The 19,897-nt window shown below is 32.7% G+C and overlaps 2 protein-coding genes across 2 annotated transcripts; both read left to right on the top strand.

Annotated features, from left to right (window-relative positions):
- The first annotated feature begins 2,199 nt into the window (after window positions 1-2,199).
- LOC133314480 (peptide chain release factor PrfB2, chloroplastic) lies at window positions 2,200-5,772 on the top strand. Its single transcript, XM_061515963.1, has 7 exons — window positions 2,200-2,717; window positions 3,055-3,267; window positions 3,681-3,782; window positions 4,021-4,158; window positions 4,466-4,770; window positions 4,850-5,003; window positions 5,092-5,772. The coding sequence occupies exons 1-7, from the start codon at window positions 2,325-2,327 to the stop codon at window positions 5,224-5,226; spliced, it is 1,440 nt and encodes a 479-aa protein (XP_061371947.1). The 5' UTR covers window positions 2,200-2,324; the 3' UTR covers window positions 5,227-5,772.
- Window positions 5,773-15,095: 9,323 nt separating this feature from the next.
- On the top strand, window positions 15,096-16,630 carry LOC133314501 (uncharacterized). Its single transcript, XM_061515990.1, has 2 exons — window positions 15,096-15,203; window positions 16,038-16,630. The coding sequence occupies exons 1-2, from the start codon at window positions 15,134-15,136 to the stop codon at window positions 16,583-16,585; spliced, it is 618 nt and encodes a 205-aa protein (XP_061371974.1). The 5' UTR covers window positions 15,096-15,133; the 3' UTR covers window positions 16,586-16,630.
- Window positions 16,631-19,897: the final 3,267 nt, after the last annotated feature.

Genomic DNA, 19,897 nt, shown 5'->3' with positions numbered 1-19,897 from the left:
AATGAGTTCACTTTAAATTTCATAAGGACTAGGTAACTATTTTTTTTTATAATAGACTAAAGTGAGTACCGAATTTTTTGTTGGAGACCAAAAATGATATTTATTCTTATATTAGTTAGCAACGTACGGAGATGATTAAAATAACGTAGCAACGCTCTCTTCCTCCCCTACCATGTACCCATTCTCACGCTCTCTTCATCTCCTTTGTTTCCTTTCTAGACAAGGCCTTCAGTGTGATTTTGCTTGTCTTCTGTACAAATAGTGTTGACTTTTTTATTCACCACTATAAAATAGAATAGAATGATGATGTATGGATGTACTTAAGTATATTTTCATATTTGTTTTGGAGGATTGGTAAGATTTAAGAGAAAAAATGATGGGTCAAAATATTGCCTGCAGCTTGTTATGGAAGCAACTAGATTATGAGCGAGTTTAAGCGTTAACTTAAACTTTTTTTACAAAAAAAATTTGGGAGCACCCGCCACTAAATGTGCGGACATAAACAAATTTTTCTGGGTCCGCCACTGGTCGCAATGATGTTTCATTTTTAACTTTTTAATGAATAAAAAATGAAAAATGTTTGACGTTTGATTTATTATTTGTTCATGTAATTTTTTTTTTGTTTAATTACTGCTTGTGTTCCTGATGCTGATGGTACGTTTCAAACCATACTTGCAGAATCTAGCATTTTAGATAAAGGTTCTAAAGATGAATTTTAATATTAAAATATTAAATAATTAAAATTAGGAAATATGACTTAAAATATGATTAATCCTTGTGGAAATTAATAAATGCCTCATGTATAAAATAAATAAATAAATTGCCATTAACGGAGTATAAAAAAGAAGCATTATTTTAATTTTAACATGTTTTTGGGATAAAAAATACAATTGAATTATAATATGATAGGCCAGGTTTTTAAGAACTTAATACAACATTAAAAAAAATAATTAATTTTAAAAAGATAGGTAGTTATAATGAAATCCCAACTTTATAGTTTTAGTCATTGGTTGTTTTTTATTTTTATTTTCTTTGCTACTTTTATTTTTTTAATTTTCTTTATTATTTAAATCTCGTTGTTAATTTTATCAGTCTAAATAATTAAAATTGTCATAATCTGGTAATTCCACGATTTTCATGAAAATTATACTTTGTTTATAACTTATTGTAAGATGTAACATTTTCTTGAATTCAATTTACTCTCACAAATAACAGTAATCCATAAATATTTATTAGAATTGATTTTTAAAACACCTTCAATAAAAAATTATATCATCATTTCATGTTGTATTATTGCATTATTAAACGAACTTGATATGCTATTTGTTATCGAATTGATTAAATAATGTACCAAGGCATTATGAGATATTAATATACATTTTTATTAACTTTGATATTACATTGAAAGTAAACTATTTATAGTTAATTGACAATAATATATTTAAAAATATATATTTTAATATATTAATATTGAAATGATATATTAGTTCTTGAGTTTTGTACTTGTAAGCAATATCAATACATTAACCCTTTATCAGGCCTAATCCCACTCCTTAGGTCTGATTAAGTTATACATCATTTTGATGTATTAAAGGATTTTGCTGTATAAGCTTATACTATACGATGGTCACATCAAACAATTAAAAATGTCATAACGTATAATATAAGTTTATACTATCAAGCCTTATACATCACTCCAAACAAGTCCTAAGGGTTTAAGAAATTTTTTCTCTATAACATTCATACAAATAGGTTTCATTACAGAGAAAAAAGAGAGAAAAATTTAATAAAATTCACTCCCTTTTATGGGTTTGGTGTTTGTCATTTTAAATGACATAAGTTATGTCATTTTAAGAGAGAGATAGACACAGAAAAACGAAAATCATGGGAGAGAGAGAAAGTGAGTGGTTTTTTTAATTTAAAATTCAAATTTTCTGTTTCTGTATCTCTCTTAAAATCTCATTTAAAATGACAAACACTTTTTCCCACTTTTATATTATAAAATATGAATGTGGTGGAAAAATGCAAAACGCAAAAATATTTTTTTCTACTATTCCTAAAGCAGGTGAGAAATTTTCCCCTCACTCTCGTGTCTCAACGCGCAACAGACTTTGCTCGGGTCGGTTAGATCTTTAAATTGTACAGTGCTTCTTTCCTTTGCTCAAAATGCGTGGGCTTAAACGCTAGCATAGGCCCATCTTGTTCGTCTTCGATTCAATAAACCCCGAGGTTGATGAGCGAACCTCCGAGTACTGTTTTCAGTGTCATATACTCATATCCTTCCTTATTTGCAGTACTTTCCCATACACGACGAGAGTAACGGTATGTCCTCTTTCCTACGAAGATCGCTTAGGATTAGGAGGTCCAATATTGTTACTGGCTTCTCCTTCTTTCTATACAAACATGTCGGAAACTCGTCTGAGTCGCGTCGCTACTTGTCTCATTCCCTTCTCCACAATACTATTCCTTGTTTCGCTTCTAATTCGCTTCCAAGTACCAATTATTCTTATGGGTCTCACCAATTTATTGTCTCTCCCACACGGGTTCGCTTCTGGGGTTCTCAAGCCGCCGCCACTGAACACTCAACCTCTGATGGCCTTACTGTTCAAGGAATTCTAGCCAATAATTGGACCATTCTTGAAGAGAACGAAACCGATTGGAAGAGTCATGCCACTGCCGTTGCTCAATCTATTCATTTGATCAAACGCCGCTTACAGGTCACCTTTTTTTTTTTTGAATTTAACACAAATCTAATACAAATTACCCAAATCCCTCACCATTAGTGGCTTAGGTCACTCTTCAATTTCACTCCCAAAGTCCTGTTTTACACTCAGGGTAGCATCTTAATTAATCATGATTTGTTTAGTGGTTAATAATTAGTTAATTACAAATTGTCTTTGTTTTTTGGTGGTTCTGATCTGAGCTCACTCGTATAACTGCTCCAAGTTTTAATTTTTTGTTGGTGTCTGTTTCATAGAACTTGATCAGATGTTTGTATTGGACTGCACTGCATAAACCTCTCTTAAATAAAATCTTCATGTTTTATGATGGCAGTGGACGAAATTGAAGGTTAGGTTGGATATGTTATCAGCCCAGCTGAATAAGCCAGACCTTTGGGATGATCCTGTCCATGCAGGTAAAATAAGCCGCGAGCATGGTTCGCTCCTAGGAAAAATGAAAGAGGTAAATGCATTGGAGCAAGAGTTACTAGAGCACATTGACATGATAAAGCTTGCTCGTGAAGAGAATGACGCAGAATTGGAATCGGTGGGAACTCACTTCATCTCCTAGGCATGTATTCATCTGTTTTTGTCACTATAGTCTCTCAGATAAAAGAGTGTGGTTGTGGTACTTAATAATCTAACTTATATCTCCGTTTGATTTTGGCACTCAAAAGTATATTGAAAACGTGGATCTAAGCCGGTGAGGGCATGGTAATTTATTGTCATAAGTAAGAAAACTTAAGTAGACTTGGATTATTTAAATTGTATTGAAATGATAGATGATAGATAGGACTCAAGAGGTAGATTTAATTTAGAGGAAACATGCATCATTGTTGTAAATGGCAAAAACATGTTTTATTGTAGTTTATTCTCTTACAAGGTTTGTGGTGTTTGATAGATCCTTTCTTACTAGAAGAAAGCAACTTATATTCATGCAGAGACTATCTCCCTTTTCAGGAATCATTGAAAGCGTTGCTTATTATGAGAAGAAAGGCAAAAGAGAAAGAGCTAGAGGCATTGCTTTCTGGGGAGCAAGATTCTTGTCCTTGCTACATTGAGGTTGTTTTCATAGATATTTAGAAATTGCAATTATTGCATTGGTATTTTTCTTGAAAAGTATCCTTGTATATGCCCAAGTCTTTGATTTTGTTCTAAGAATATGAGGCTGGCATGCTGCACTAGAATATATTGCAACTTCTCTTTTTTTCCTTGTCCAACATTATTAGAGCAGTGAACATGAGCTGTGTTTATGCATGTGTGTGCCTATTGAAGCTGCTTTTTTTATTATTTAATATAGGTTCAGGCTGGGGCTGGGGGTACAGAGAGCATGGACTGGGCTGCAATGGTCATGCAGATGTATAAGTCATGGGCCCAGCGGCGTGGATATGAAGTAACTGTAATGGATGAAATGCCTGGTGAGATTGCAGGAATTAAGGTTCTTCCTCTTACCATCTTCCATGAGTTATTTCAAAGTATTTTACATTTTTCCACATAGCTCTTGCATTCTTGGATTCATGTCGCATTTGTACCTACCTCTTATGTGACTATGCTTTCTGATTTTCAAGTACCAAGTTGCTTTAACTTTCATTTAAGCTTCAAGCAAGATTACCATGAGGATTTTCATTTCCATTTGGGGCCTCTAGTTTAACATAGTTTGGGCCTGCGGCACTCATTCCCGTAGATTATATTTTCCATTTTAGGCAACTGTTAGTTCCTGAATATAGATCAATTTACTTTTTCAGCGAGCCACAATCAAAGTAGATGGTGAGTTTGCATTTGGATATGCCAAAGCAGAAGTAGGGGTGCACAGGCTGGTGCGTATATCACCTTTTGACAGTAATAAGCGCCGGCATACTTCATTTGCTGCTGTAGCAGTGATTCCAATACTTGGTGATGTATCTGCTCGTGTACAAATTAATGAATCTGATCTTCGAATTGAACGATTTCGTGCTGGTGGTGCTGGTGGCCAGCATGTTAATACAACTGAGAGTGCTGTTAGAATAATTCATATTCCTACGGGAGTTACTGCAACTTGTCAGAATGAAAGGTATGAAATGTGTGTGCATATTCATGCATTGACAGTGTTGTGTTATTAGATATTGATATTGGTTATGATTTTAAAACAGATCACAGCATCAAAATAAGGCTTCAGCAATGTCTGTACTTCAATCAAGATTAGACCAACTGGAGATGGCACGCCAGGCACACTTAAATGCACAACATACACAATCTCTCACTGACATAACTTGGGGCAGTCAGATACGTAGTTATGTGCTCCATGTAGGTTTGAGATTGTATATATACCCTCTTGTCCTGACAAGTTTTGATGATCAGAGCATTACATTAACTATTTTTATCTATGATGCAGCCTTACCGTATGGTGAAAGATCTTAGAACTAACTATGAGGTTTCAGACACTGACTCTGTCCTTGAGGGAGATCTAGACGGTTTCATCTTTAGCTATTTATCAGCTTCTTTGGATAAAGATGAAGATAATGCTTAAATCAATCAAATTCCCTGACAATGGTGGCACATTGCATATTTAGTGCGGAAATGGATATATGCTCGGGCACATTTTCAGCATCTGAGATGAAGTCAACTGTCCTTCAGGTGTTGTCATTCCTCGTCAAGGTCTATCAGAGTGCAAAGAAGCATGCTATTTTCACAGCCTATAGGTATTTTTGCGGTAATAAATAAATGAATGTGCACAATTGAACATGGAAGTATGAAGCTCAAAGGCTTCATTACAAGTGGCTTGCGCAGTGGGAATAACTTCCCAATGACCTGTGATGCAGCCGACCATGATTCTTGTTCTTTAAAGTTCATTTACTTACATATATAACTCTAGTAGAAGTTACATGAGATTTGGATCCTTTTTGTTCCTGAGAAAAAAAAGATACAAACGATCCTTGTAGATGGCTTGCCAATTGTGCTCAAGGAATTATGAGCGTGGAGAAATTCTTGTAATTTATTTTGAAGATCATGACTCGACTCTCATTCTTAGAGAAAAAAGATGGCATCTAAATCCGATTAAGCGCGGATGAATATATGGATGGATTTGTGTTTTTTTTTTTGCTACATTAGTGAATTTAACCGTATATCAACATAAATTAATGGTAGCTTTTAATGTGATGGGGGCTGTTGTGGCTGTTGGGATAAGTTGCAGAATACTGTTCCTCAACTCTTTAGAACGAAGTGCATTCCATGAGCTTATACCTTTATTCAGACCAGGATCATCCTCCACGCATGAACCAGCATAAATATTTGCCATTTCTCTTTCGTCGAGCAAAGTTTGTGGGTCATAGTCTGTTAGCAATATTTCAATGAAGTCGCTAGAATCTTCGTAAGTGGACCCAGGTTCATGTAATTGTTAATCTCTTGCGCATGACAGAGAATCCGTTGCCAAGAAAATACCATAATCATCACGTCCTTGACCACACGGTTCTTGAAGTTTTTGATGGTTGATTGCCTCATTGGGTGGAGAGCAAATGTCTATTGACAAAATCAGGTAAGGGGACGGGCATTGAACAATAAAAAATGAAGATGTATTGTGATGAGTATTGAAATGACGTTTACCTGAAGTTGGTGAAGTTGAACCGTTGATGTCATTTAGAAACCATGGCATTGTACTGTCAAATTGCTGAACTTCTTCAGTTGAAACTCCAGGTAGTACAGGATGAATAGATTGTTGTTGACTTGTTGTTGTTGACTAGCTAGGGTGGTTTTGGACCCACTTAGATTTCGACCAATAGAGAAGTCTCTTTCACTTTGACCTTGATATAATTGTGAATCAAAATGAGGACGAAACGGCAAATTAGGAGAAGGTCTTAGGCTCAGCTGCAGCAACCGGTCATCACACATTGTATGAGCTTCTCGTAGTGTTTGTCAAGAGCTCCAGGTGGGAATTGAAGGTAGTGCGTCCTCCTGAGTTGAATAGTTATCATTTACAGGACAGACACACAACGCGGGAAGCTATCGACTGGTCCATCCCTTGGAGTTGGAGAGGACCTCAACGTATTAAGTTGTTACCAAGTGATCATGCCCTTTTTCATTCAAAAAAATAAATAACACACCGATGTTTTGAAGCTTAACAACCTCCAGTGAAATCTTGTGACAAAATCCACTTAGTTAGCTTTCTTTTTCTTGGCAACGGAGTAGCCTCGTGAAAGAACTCTGGCGCTTTGTCTAGCTGAAGGGAAAATTAATTTGATATACATCAATGGCAATTATAGCCTAAAGAGTATATTATGGTTAAGAACTGAGATCCAAAGGAAATAGAAGAAATCCTAGTCAAATAAAATACACAGATAGAGAGAAAAAGGGAGGAGCGAAAAATCTATTGTAATACGGCACAAGTATATCGCGCAAATGGAAGTATGCCACGTCAGCATGTATAATAATAAGACATAGTGCGATACAATGAATTTCAATGCATCATATGCACTGTAGATGCTCTCAGGGAGAAGAGATAGTGAAAAAGATATGAGAAGTTAAATAAAAATAATTAGATAAAATATACGATTAAATAAAAACTAATCAATTAATAATTTCCTTTATTTCTATGATACTATTAATGGGTAAAGAATTTTTTCAGTCACCGGAGATAAAGTTATTTCCAGTGAACTCAAAAAGACGTCGTTTTGGGACGAAAATCAAGGTGTTTTTATAATTATAATATATTGCAGGGTTATATTAATTGTTGTCATTATAATTTTTTAATATTATAACCCAAAACGACGTCGTTTTGAGCTCACTGAAGATAACTTTATCTCCTTATCTCCAGTGACCGGAGAAATACTTTTCCCTACTATTAATACGTATATATAGATAATAACATTTTTAAACTACTTTCAAGAGTATATACATAAGGACCCTCTCCCAATTTTATTTTATTTTCCTTTTTGGGCGCTCAAACGAACCAAGCTCTTTGCTGCTTTTGACATTCGATATATTTTCTAGACTAAATAAAAACAGCGCTCACCACACTCGCTTTTAGTCTTGGCAAAAATGAACCAACCCATCGGGTTACCTCGTAACTCGGCTAAAATGAGCCGGGTTGGGTTAGGAAAAATGAGTTAATAACTCGAGTCAGCCAGACTCATTTCAGCTCGAAAAAAATCGAGTCAACCCACGAGTCAAACGGATTGGTTCGCGAGTTATGTTTTTTTTAATATAAAATTATAAAAATTAATGAAGGTAAAGTGGAAAGCTAAAACCTAAAATCTAATTCCAAAAACCCAAACAAAAATACCCTGCAACTGCCAATAAGTTCAAAACCGTGCATTAAGGACTTTTTTATAGTATGTGTGACAGTATGAATGTGGTGCCAACTGCCAATAAGTCCAAGTCCAAATGCAAAATTTTCTATGGTTTATCTATATAATGTCTTTGTATTGAATGAATTAATAATTTAGGAAAAAAAGTAGAAGTTATAGCATCAATGAAATTTATTTTATTTTTTATTTTTTTCGTGCCAACCCTAACCCGACTCGGGTGGATTGGGTTGAGTTTTCTGGCTCATTTATTTTTCGAGCCGACCCTAACCCGACTCGTTTTTTTGAGTTGAACGCAGATTGAATCGAGTTGACCCGTTTTGCCAACCCGAGACTCGTGCTATCCAATCGGCCAATCTACCCATTCATATCAAGGTTGAATATTATTTTCTCCATCAAAATCCCATGAATTAAAGGAACTTCAGAATATTGAGAATTTTGGATAATGTCCCTTAGTTATTTGTTAAAATTAGTAATTTATCTTTAACGTAAAATGAAAAATTGAAAAATGAACATATTTTAGTATATGTCATGAAATTATAGGAACTTCTTCTTTGTTTCTTTCAAGGACGAAAAATACATCAATTTGGAGAATCTCAGGTCGGTTTTTTCTCAGTTATTGCTCGCATTGCCAAAATGTTCTGCCATTGTATTTCAATCTTCCTTTTCACACGATTTCGTAATATCTCCCACCCCAGCTTTTGCTTTAAATAGTAACACTTGACCACCAAGTCTCCTTTATTTGCAGCCACAACCTGCAAATGATAATTTTTACAACTAATATGATGTTCTATCAAGATGATCTTTTCACTAAGATGTTTTTATCAAGATGATCTTCTCAAGATTTTCAAAAATGTTTTTATGACGTTTTATCGGATGTCCCCGAAGGGACTTTTTATGACGTTTTATCAAGATGATCTTAATATAGTTTCTCAAGGAAGAAGTACGGCTATGCATGGGTCAGGTCGGGTTAAGTTTTTACCTAACTTGATTTTTGTAGGTCAGGTATTTTGACCCGACCCACTTTAATTTGATCCAAGTCAGGTCTGACTTGTTTTGGATTTTTTTGAACTAGTTCAAAATTGGGTCACATCTGACCTGATTTGATTTCTAAAGTGGGTCTAACTAGGTTTCTGGAGTGGTTCAAATTTGACCTGACCCATTTTGACTTGGTTTCATCACAAAATTTTGTCAAAATTTCTACGTTGCAAACGACAAAAATTTCGTCACAAAATTATTTTTTCGTCGGAATACTTTTTGTCGAAAAACGACGGAATTTTTTCTCTAATGAAAATTTTTACAAAAATAAATTTTCTATCGAAATTTAATTTCTGTCAAAAGTTTTGACAAAAATGATTTCCTCCATAAAATGTTCTAAGAGGGCGTTTGGTTGAGGAGAAATTTTTTGAATACTAGGGAAATGTAATTGATAGGGAAATGGTTGGAAAGTGAGTTTAGTAGGAAAATGTAAAAAAAGTTGTTTGGTTTGCCAAAAGTTTACCGGGAAAATTGGGTTAAATTTTTTGAGTGTGTGTTTGGTTGAAGATATAATATTGATAGGAAAATTATTTGAAAATACTAAAATACCCTTTTTTTTATTGTTTTTAAAAGTGAGTTACCATTGTGTGAATTGTGTGTTGCACATTTCTACCAATGACAAATAAAAAGGTTTTCATATCTCTGTAATCCTCTCATTCTCTAGTTTCGTTGGTCGGGAATCATCACTTGGGAACGGCGATGAAACATGGGGAAATTCTCAAAGAAAGCTTAGCACTGCACTTGTGGAACAGGCAGAGTAAGAAGCTAAAGGTAGAAAAAGGAAGCATTATATCAAGTTGTTGCATCTTCTGCAACTCCTGGAATTAAAGTTAGAAATAAAGAGGATTCGAGCAACTCCTGCATCTTCTGCACCGTCGTTGTTTCTATTCAACGACCTCAGATTGGAGCAGCAACGCTTACGGACTCGGGGTTAAGCAAGGGTAGTTTTGGCAGCACTTTATTTCATGGTTTTCACTTACCTAGTTATTGATGGAATACCACTATCAAAAGAGGATTTGAGCGCTGTTGTTTTGGTCCAATTTTGCATGCAAACCTCATTTGCTAGGAAAATAAGTTAGGTAGGCAAATTTTGAGATCACTTGAACCAAACATGGATAATCAACTTACCCACTTTCAGTTGCCTAGGAAAATTTTGAGATATCTTATACCAAACACAACCTAAACAAAAAAAGAATTCAGTCAAAAATTTTGACGGAATGTTTTTCGTTCAAAATTTCGATGGGAATGTGTTCTGACGAAAATTTCGATGGAAATTATTTTGAGAGAAATGTTTCATTTGAAACTTTTGACGAAATTTAGATTCTCTAAAGAATTTTTGACAGAATATTTTTTCCGTCAAATTTTTTTATCGAAATATATTTTGTCAAAAAATTTTACGAAAATTTTTCACAGAAATGTGTTCCTTTGCAAATTTTGATAGAAATATTTTTTATCAAAAAACTTGACGAAAATATTTAGTCGAAAATTTTCGTTGAAAATGTGTTTTGCTAAAAATTTCAACGAAATTTTTTTTTGTCAAAAGTTTAATGAAAATGTGTTTCGTCGAATTTTTGTGAAATATTCTGACGAAATTTAGACTCCGTAAAAAAATTTCGCATAAATGTTTTTAGTCACAAATTTTAATGAAAATATTTGAGAAAAATTTTGATGGAAATATTTTCCGTAAAAAATTTTGACGTAATTATTTTACGTTAAAATTTTTCTTTTAATGTAATTGTGATTTTATCTTTCCTTTTTTTCACATAATGAGTATGTGTCAAGTTTTAGGTCAATGAGTCATTATTAAAATAAGTCAGGTCTAAAACTGACCCAACTAAAAGTCGGTCAGTATTTAAATCAGTTCAAAAAAATAGGTATTTATGGGTCAGGTCAAGGTCAGATCAAGGGCAGGGCAAGTGAACCAGTTTTTTTGCACAACCCTAGGAAGATGATCCTCTGTCTCCGTTCAATATATATTCAATATTTAAAGCTATTTTATTACGCTGAAGATATAAATATTCTATTTTATTTTAATTATGATATTCTAGATCTTTCTATTTTCTCCTTATGCTCTTCTATATAAGAGTCTCTTATGTACAAATGAAATACTCTATCAATAATATCAATTTTCCTTGTGTTTTGCGTAGAGAGTTGCAGCTTCAAAAGTTTTGTTTATAGTGGTTTATGAACACTATTTGGTTTGTGGTTTATCATTTTTTTTCTTTTTATGTCATCCTATGTGTTTTTTGTATTCCTCTCGTCGTGCGTTCCTTTCTTCAGTACCTTCAATCTACCAAGTGTTTCACAAAAGTATCCATTGAAGTTATTTGGATGTGTGGTTACTATATTTTGATTTTGATTTTTTTTCCTGACTTGTATTTGGCCACTTTGATTTTATTCCCAAATATGTTTATGGTGTTATTCAGGTCAGATTTAGCTTTTATTTGGTTTTGCTAGCTTTATTTTGGCTTCTCATTCAGGGAGAGAATTTATCTCGATTATTGTCTGGTTCGCGGATTATCCCAGTTACAATGGTTTCGTCAACTTTTATCCTAGTTACAGCACTGATGTATAGGCTAATGTCCATCCTAGCCCTTCCTTTGTTGATGTCCATTCCAGCACATCTTAACTGATATTCGTTATAGCATTGTCTCTTTACCAGCTCTTCAGACTGATGGTCATTCCAATTAATTTGTTGTAGTATCGATTTCTCCCATTTCGTAAAACTTCATTTGGATATGACATTTGTTGTGCTTACCTTCCTTTCAATAAGACATACTTCGGGACAAATTTTTGGAAAAGAGACACATGTGACGGTAGTAAATTATTTGCGTGGGAATCTAAATCTAACCATTCATTGCAAATCTGCCGATGATGATCTTGGAGTGCATATTCTCCAATCTGGAGCTCTTTTTGAATGGAGTTTTGGATATGACATTTTGAAGAGAACACAATTTTATTGTTCTTTCCAATGGCAAGGTGCCTTCAACTGGTACGATATATACATAGCAAAGAGGGATTACAATGTATGTCGTCGGTGCATTTGGCTGATAAGGCCAGAAGGGCCATGTCTCATTACAGGTGATGCTAGTTCTGAATGTTATCTTTGGAATAAGAAGTAACTAGAGATGATATGTGTTTCATCTTAATTTAATTGTACACAATATTGGGGTTGAGAACTTAATATTATTCTTGCATTCCCTTCATTATAAATAAAGTGATGAATAAAATTTCGAAAATATTATTCTTGCCTTTGCGTCGTTTGGTTCGTTAATTTTTTATTTATTTATTTATTATCATTTTTTGGAGTCTTCAATTTGAACAAAAGATAATATACCCCAACAATAGGGTATGTGTTGCAGTGTTAGTTTTCTATCTGCGTGTTTGGGTAGTACTGTTGATTGTTAAAAGCCATCCACAATGGAACAATCTAAATCCCTCAAAAATAAAAATTTCCACATTAAACGAAAAAAGAAGTAAAAAAAGAAGAAGATCGTGCTTAGTTCTTTTTCTATCTGCGTGTTTGTGTAATTTATACGATAAAATTATTTTATAACCACCAACCACATGAATCAATTAATAAGTTTATTCATCCTTAATTAGTGACTTGGTATCAAAACCCTTAACGTTATTGAATTACAATACGTATTGTGTATCGTTTGGCCAATTTTTGTATCTTGTATTATGAATCGTATCGAATCTTAAGATACATAAATATAATAAAAAATGATTTACAAAAATTTTATAATATAATTAATATCATATAAATCCAAATTCTAAAAAAGATCCAATAAGCAAAATACATAAGTAATTAAAATGTAAATCAGTTAGTCTCCTACTCATCAATCATAAAAACTAATATTTTCACTACTATTATTATCAGGTTCTATCAGTGATATAACTAATTCTTCATCCTCTTTCAAAAAGGATCATTTTAGGTTTTTTTAATTTAAATCAAAAATCAAATTTTTATTTTTTTTATAATACATATTGATTTAATTTTAGTAACGTGTATTATACGCGTCTTACTTGCAGTGTCAGCAATACAATTAAGTTCTCCCCTATAAAATCTGACGAGAAGAGCTAAGAGCATAGGTCTCAGTTTTGTAGTAATGTTATGGACTTATGGTATATTTCAGAATTATCATGTAATATTTGGGTGTAGTATTATCAGTTGAGTTAAATCATGATTGATAATTTTTTAATCAATAAATATCTTAAAGATTTAATATTTGAATAAAATATAAACAGAGTTGGCACTTTACACTATCAATTAAAACTGAATTGAATTGTTATCAAAAAAAAAAAAAAAAAACTGAATTGAATTTATTGGTACTTTTATTTGTTTGTCCATTAACACACATCTCAAATTATTTTAAAAAATTGTCAAGTTAAAATATAATAAGTTAATGTTTAATTAAGAGAGTAGCTGGACATAATAAAAGTCCAAATCCGTGATTGAGATTACTTATTTTAGTTCGATTTTTTTTGGGTAGGATATTGTAACAATCAATTAGGATTATTATCAATGTTACTACCAATCAATTTCTCCGTTAGATCGATTATATTGATCCAATAGTTATATTTATTTCCATTTTTGTATGGTTATGATTTCCCATATTTAATGTGAAAGCATTAAATATGAGAAATCATAGCCATACAAAGGTGGAAATAAATATAAAGTATTAAATATGATGAATCATAATCATACAAAGATGGATATAAATATAACCGTTGGATCAACATAATCGATCTTACGGTGAAATTGATTGATAGTAACCCTAATTGGTTGTTACAATATTCCTGTTCTTCTTTTTTTAATGGAAACTTTTAAAGAAAAATTAAAAAAAAAAATTATTCTCCAAAAATTTATTATTATACATGCACTAAATAAAATAGTTTGATTTTGTTTTAAACAAGATATTCATTAACTGAAAATTCAATTAACTAAATAGGATTGCAAGCAAATAAATAAGACTATTAATAATTTAATTAATTAATATTTTTCCCCTCAATTTAATATCCAAAATGAATAAAAAAAAATTATTAGTTAGTTTCTATGCAATGATTACGGATTCTTACACTGAAGCTGAAATCGGGTTCCAAAGGTTTGAGGAGAAAATATAAAATGATAGAAAATATAAAGAAGCAAAAATAAAATGGTTGTTGAACAAATCGTACATTAGTTGGCCTTCGTTATTTTGTATTGTAACACGTAGGGGTGTTTATCAACCGATCCAAACCGATTCAAATCGCGGTGACCAAACTGAAAAATCGAAAACCGAATAAAAATCGCAAATTTTAATTGGATTGGATCAGATTTTGGATTGGTAGACGAAAACCGATCCAACCGATCCAATATATTAATTTTTCTCTACCTACTTGAGTCATTCTTCAATCATAGCCCAAAAATTTGTAAACCCAAGACCCATTAATCCATCAACTAAACTCAAGAAAAAACCTAGTCACATCTTATCAACAAAATTTCATCTATGTAGAGCTTCATATCTTATAGTCCCAAAAAAAAAAACTATATTATTTGATGCTTTTGTATTTAAAAAAATATATTACAAAGTCAATATACACAAAATATGTTATTTGGACAATAATCATGAAATAAATTTTAGTATTTTCAAAAAATCGAAAATCGATCCAATCCAAACCGAAAAAATTGGATTGAATCGGATCGGATTTGAAAAAAAATTCAAACCGAATGGATGATTACATGATCAAACCGAAGGAATTAGATCAAATGATTTTTACTTTCAAAACCGATCCAATCCAGACCGCGAACAGTACCCTAATACGCTATCGACTTTGGTGAAATATTATTTTGCATTGGAATTTAGATTTGTTAAAGCTCTTCATTAGCCCATTTTTGTTACTGTCGTAACCTAAAATAAGTGGCCCATACTCACTCGTTGGGCCCATTTTTACAGCCCACTATCAATGCTGTCTGACATATACGTAATAGCCTGAACCTCAAACCAAGAATCTATTACTAAGATTCTTCCCTCTCTCCGAAGCATTCAAGGCTTTTTTTAATTCATTTATAGTTTATGATTGAGTTAGGATCCGTTTTACTGTTACTGACATGCCATGGATTTCGAGAAGAAGAGGGTTCAGTTTCTTGTATTTGTCGCTTCCATCATTGTTCTTAGCATCACCGGTACCTTACTTATCAATGCCTATTCAATGTATTCTGTTTTTGCGGTTACAATTGAATTTCCTTTTTTAATGGAACATTTGGCATTAATGTTATCTAATTATAGACATTAACGAGATTCATAAATTGCAGACACCCATGATCTTTTGTTTCACTTTAACTCCTGCTTTTCTACCATTTTTGGTTGCGTAGATAATAACGGAATGACCAAGAGAAGGAAAATTTGGATCCTTTATAATTCAACATGCCTATTACTCGCATCAGGCTCGATTGAACTGTGAATAATAATTGCTTGTGAACGTTTTGGGGTCAATTAATGACAGTAATTTGGGTGAGTTTTCCTAATTAGATTTCTCTTAATTTTAGAAATGTCAAAATTATTTGCAAAAATTTGTTCGGTGAAGTAAGGAATCAATTCTCTGCCCAAATCGTATACGCTGTCTTGTTACAATTCTGGGACTACGATGATTATTCCCATATTAGCTACCTGTCTTAGCTATATTCCAAAGAGGATTTCTCGGTGTTGAATTTGGAAATCAAACAGTATAGCACTATAGCTAGCTTAAAGATCCTAAGTTCAAATCCATTGTATAACCCAAAAAATGGGAGATTGACTGAAGGGATAAATCTTTATTTTCTAGCATGGATTCTGTGGATTGCTTTGATTTTGTTGTGTGTGTATGTTTCATTATCATGTGATTATTATTAAAACAACTTCTGTTCCTTCCAACAAATGTTAAGTTGAGTTGTTTTCCTAGCCTTGTGTTCTCATCTTTGACTGTGGTGAAGCCCTCCAATTGCAATGTCTGCTTATGCATAAACTATTGCTCTTTTCAGCTGAAAAATGCAGGCAACTTGTTGGCGAGAAGGCGTCATCCCAAAGTGGAAAATTTACATTATTCAATTGCTTTGACCTGGGTTCTGGAACTTTGGCATGTGGTGTCAAGGAAGGTGTGAAGCTTTATATTTACAATATTAGAGCTGCTCATGTTGAAGGAGCAAAGCATGATGCAATGCAGTCTGCCCTTGCTGATGCTATGTCACAGGGGATGTCACCAACTGAATCAGCAAAACATGCTGAGAAAGAAGGTGCAAAGGCAGCAAAATTGGCTTCCCGAAAAGCCAAGCGCATTATAGGTCCCGTAATGTCTTCCGGATGGGACTTTTTTGAAGCTGCATATTATGGTGGTACTGTCACAGAGGGATTCCTTAGGGGAACTGGTACTTTGTTTGGTACTTATGCTGGAGGCTTCATGGGGGAACAAAGGCTTGGGAGATTTGGTTATCTTGTTGGAAGTCACATGGGGAGTTGGTTTGGAGGTAGAATAGGACTAATGCTATATGATGTGGCTAATGGATTGCATTTCTTGTTGCAATTTGTTTGAAACAGATGGAAGTGAAGTTCAAGAAACTTAAGCTCTCACCATCACAAAAATTCTGAACCAAATAGAAGTTCCTTCTTCCACGAAACTCCTTCCAGTGTTTATGAATTATGAGTCTACTCTCTTTCGACTATCATAGCTGTGAAACATATGAAGATTCTGACCTGGGATGAAATTTTGAAGTTTATATCTTTGTTATTTTCTCACATTTTTACTGGATGTATATGTGCTTTTCTTCAATGTGTGTCTGTTCCAGCTTTGTTTATAAGACATACTTTTATTTTTCTAACATATAATGCACATTTCACTTTATATAATTTCTCTTATGTTGCACATGATCCTCTTTTTTCTTCTTGGTCATCCTTTCCCTAGTACATGATTGGATTCAAATTCAAAAATTTCTGTTGGTAGGTAATTTTATAATTCCTATGTAAAAAGAGAGATATTATTTAGTCTTAAATACCTTATAATTTCTTCAATATAAATCATTGTCGAGACTGGTAAAGGGTGGTTTGTTCTGATTTTAAAACGTAAAGAATATTTCTTCATTTTAATTTTTTATGCAAAAAGCAAAACAAAAAGCGAAACGGACAATATAGATATTTTTCACAAATCATCGAAAGTCTTATTACAATCAAATAAATTGAGATACTGATCTTATTTAAAAAAATTTATTTTATGCTTCAAAAAATTTTCCACCAAAAATGATCTCCTTAATATTAATAAAAGAATAAAACAATAAAGTAAACACGCTCATCCAATAGTATAGGCAATAATATTGATAATAGAAGATGCATGGATCATGTAATTAACTATGTTTGTAACAAATTGCACGATGAGAATAAATTAATACTTCATACGATGAGGTGAAAATAATTGCGAGATAAACAGATAGAAAATTAAGATATAAAATTCTTGTGTAAAACAAAATAACGTAAAATAAGGATGTGGAAATTACGTAGTGCAGCTCAATTAATAAATTAATTTATATGTGGGCAGACATCAAATATACCACAGGAATTTGAAATTTATTAAAAACACTTGCGACTAAAGTCAAGTAGATGGTCGAGTAAATATTAGTGACGACTTCATAATTTTACAAAATGATTTAGAATTTCAATTATTTCATTTAAAATAAAATTAAAAAAAAAGTCTTCCGTAGATTTTTAGCATGGGCAATTAATATCTTTCAGGGTGGAAATAGCATTCTTTTCAAAAAGAGCCATTTGAGATTTTAAATTGAGAATGGAGATATGACCTACACGCTCGAAAGTTGAAACAATTACGAAATGAAGCGAAATATAAATTAGGTAGATGTTGATTTAATAAAAGGTTTTTCACCACACAAAAAGAGAGAGTTAAGTTTGATTAATGTTAAAAAAAAATTAATCACACTTTTGGTCTCTCTCTTTTTTTCTTTTTTCTTTTTGGTAAAAACACTTTTGGTCTCTTTATTATGGTTAATATGTGATTTTGGTTTCTTAATTTTCTTTGTAAAATTTAATCCCTTTAATTTTTTTAATTACAACAATTATGTCTTTTTGTTTGTTTTTCACTACCTAAAACTACCAAATCATCACTTTCAACTCAAATAATTGGGGTTTCACAGTAAAGTTGGGGGAAAACGATTTGAAAATTTAATGAAAATTTGATTAAATTTAAATAGCTTTGTTAAAAGTGAGGTTAGGATAGGGAGAAATTTGAATTTTTTAACTTTGGAAAAAAAAAACGTAATTTTTTGATCAGTGGGTTTACAGATTTTAAAATTGTTTCATTAATTTAATTCGTGAAAATCTTAAGCAGAAAATGGAGATTCAAAGGTTTTAGATAGAGGAAAACAAATAAAAGGACTTGGTTGTAGCAATTAAAAATTTAAGAAATTAAATTCTAAAATAAAATATTAGGGGAACCAACATCTCAAATTAATCGTAAGGACCAAAAATTCAATTAAGAAAAAATGTGACATTTAAATCTCATGTTATTGATTAAAAACACAATTTATAATTTTATATCCTATCTTTTTTTAATAACGGCATATGATGATCCTATTGAAAAGAAATGGAGGGATATTCTAACTACCAAAATTTTCTACTACCAACTTACTACCTATCTCATTACCATTAGATTAATATTTTCTCTTTCTTCAAAAACTTTTTAACATTATCTCTCTTTGATCTAATGGTGATGTGATGGATAATAAGTTAGTAGTGAGAGTTTTTGGTAGTTAGAATATTCTTACTATGAAAAAAGAATAAGATAAGTTTTATCATAATAGGACACACCATTAGTTATAAGATTTATTGAAGAGAACATGGAGTCATGATTAGTTAAAAATATCTTTTCCACCAAAAAAAAAAAATTATATTTTTCTTTGTATTAAACAACTGATGTCAGATGTAGTAATCATATAGCCACTATAGCAACTGCTAAATTTATGTGATATACAATAAAATTATGAGGTAATCACAGTGCTTTGACATTATATTAGCTTTAATTATAGGTTTAATGCCAATCGTCGTTGTTACGTGTCATTTGAGGTTGCGTAGTTGGTTCTTGAAACGGATCAATTGGGACAAGTAATTAAGAAAATACTCACCCTTGGACCAAAGCGAATTACTGTGTATTGGATTGTTGCATGTGGCTCCGTTTGGCACACGCCATCGTGTGGATGCCACACATCCATCTGCGTGAAACAAATTATCAAGTATATTTGACTTCATGCATAGCCAACCAACATGCTCGCCATTATTTTAGGCAATCTTTGTCTTATGTAAAGCAATAAAATTGGAATCGTACAACCGAAAGGTAGGAGAACAGAGCGAGGGAGCACAATCAAACGGAAAACAATCTTGCAAAAGTGCCTTTGCACTATTCTCCTTTAGTTTCACCGTCGAGTAATCGCATTTGGTGCTGTTGATGGTATCTGATGGTGGAAGTGGCCAAATTGACCAAAAAATAAAGGGAATATAAGGTGCCTAAAAGTAGCTTTTGGTTCATATCTATAATTGATGCACATTCCCTAACTCCATTACGACCCCTAATATCTTATCTGATGTCAACATCAAGGGATCCACCTTCCTCAGCGAGTCCTTAAGGCTTTTAATTTAAGAGTCAGAGAGGTCCCAATTTCTCATGGATGGTTGGGGAATATTAGGATGATGCATTAATTACTAATGATGCATTTCGTATCAAGCCACAAATAATGTTAATATGGGGCATGAAACTTATACAAAGGAAAATTACCACGTCGACTATCATATTATTATTCCCATTCCACTTTACAATTTGATTTTATTTGATGGAAAAATGTTTCTT

The sequence above is a fragment of the Gastrolobium bilobum genome, unplaced genomic scaffold (genome assembly GCF_033153095.1).
Source record: "Gastrolobium bilobum isolate Gb01-03AN ecotype WA unplaced genomic scaffold, APGP_CSIRO_Gbil_v1 utg1951, whole genome shotgun sequence".
Classification (NCBI taxonomy): Eukaryota; Viridiplantae; Streptophyta; class Magnoliopsida; order Fabales; family Fabaceae; genus Gastrolobium; species Gastrolobium bilobum.
This window is presented reverse-complemented; position numbering and strand designations above follow the sequence as displayed.

What these genes read in the sequence shown, in the direction of transcription:
- LOC133314501 (XM_061515990.1), top strand. Translation starts at nt 15,134, where the DNA reads ATGGATTTCGAGAAGAAGAGGGTTCAGTTTCTTGTATTTGTCGCTTCC. An exon ending in CATTGTTCTTAGCATCACCG is followed by an intron (nt 15,204 to 16,037) that starts GTACCTTACTTA and finishes TGCTCTTTTCAG; the next exon opens with CTGAAAAATGCAGGCAACTT.
- LOC133314480 (XM_061515963.1), top strand. Translation starts at nt 2,325, where the DNA reads ATGTCCTCTTTCCTACGAAGATCGCTTAGGATTAGGAGGTCCAATATT. An exon ending in ATGACGCAGAATTGGAATCG is followed by an intron (nt 3,268 to 3,680) that starts GTGGGAACTCAC and finishes CTCCCTTTTCAG; the next exon opens with GAATCATTGAAAGCGTTGCT. An exon ending in CTTGTCCTTGCTACATTGAG is followed by an intron (nt 3,783 to 4,020) that starts GTTGTTTTCATA and finishes TATTTAATATAG; the next exon opens with GTTCAGGCTGGGGCTGGGGG.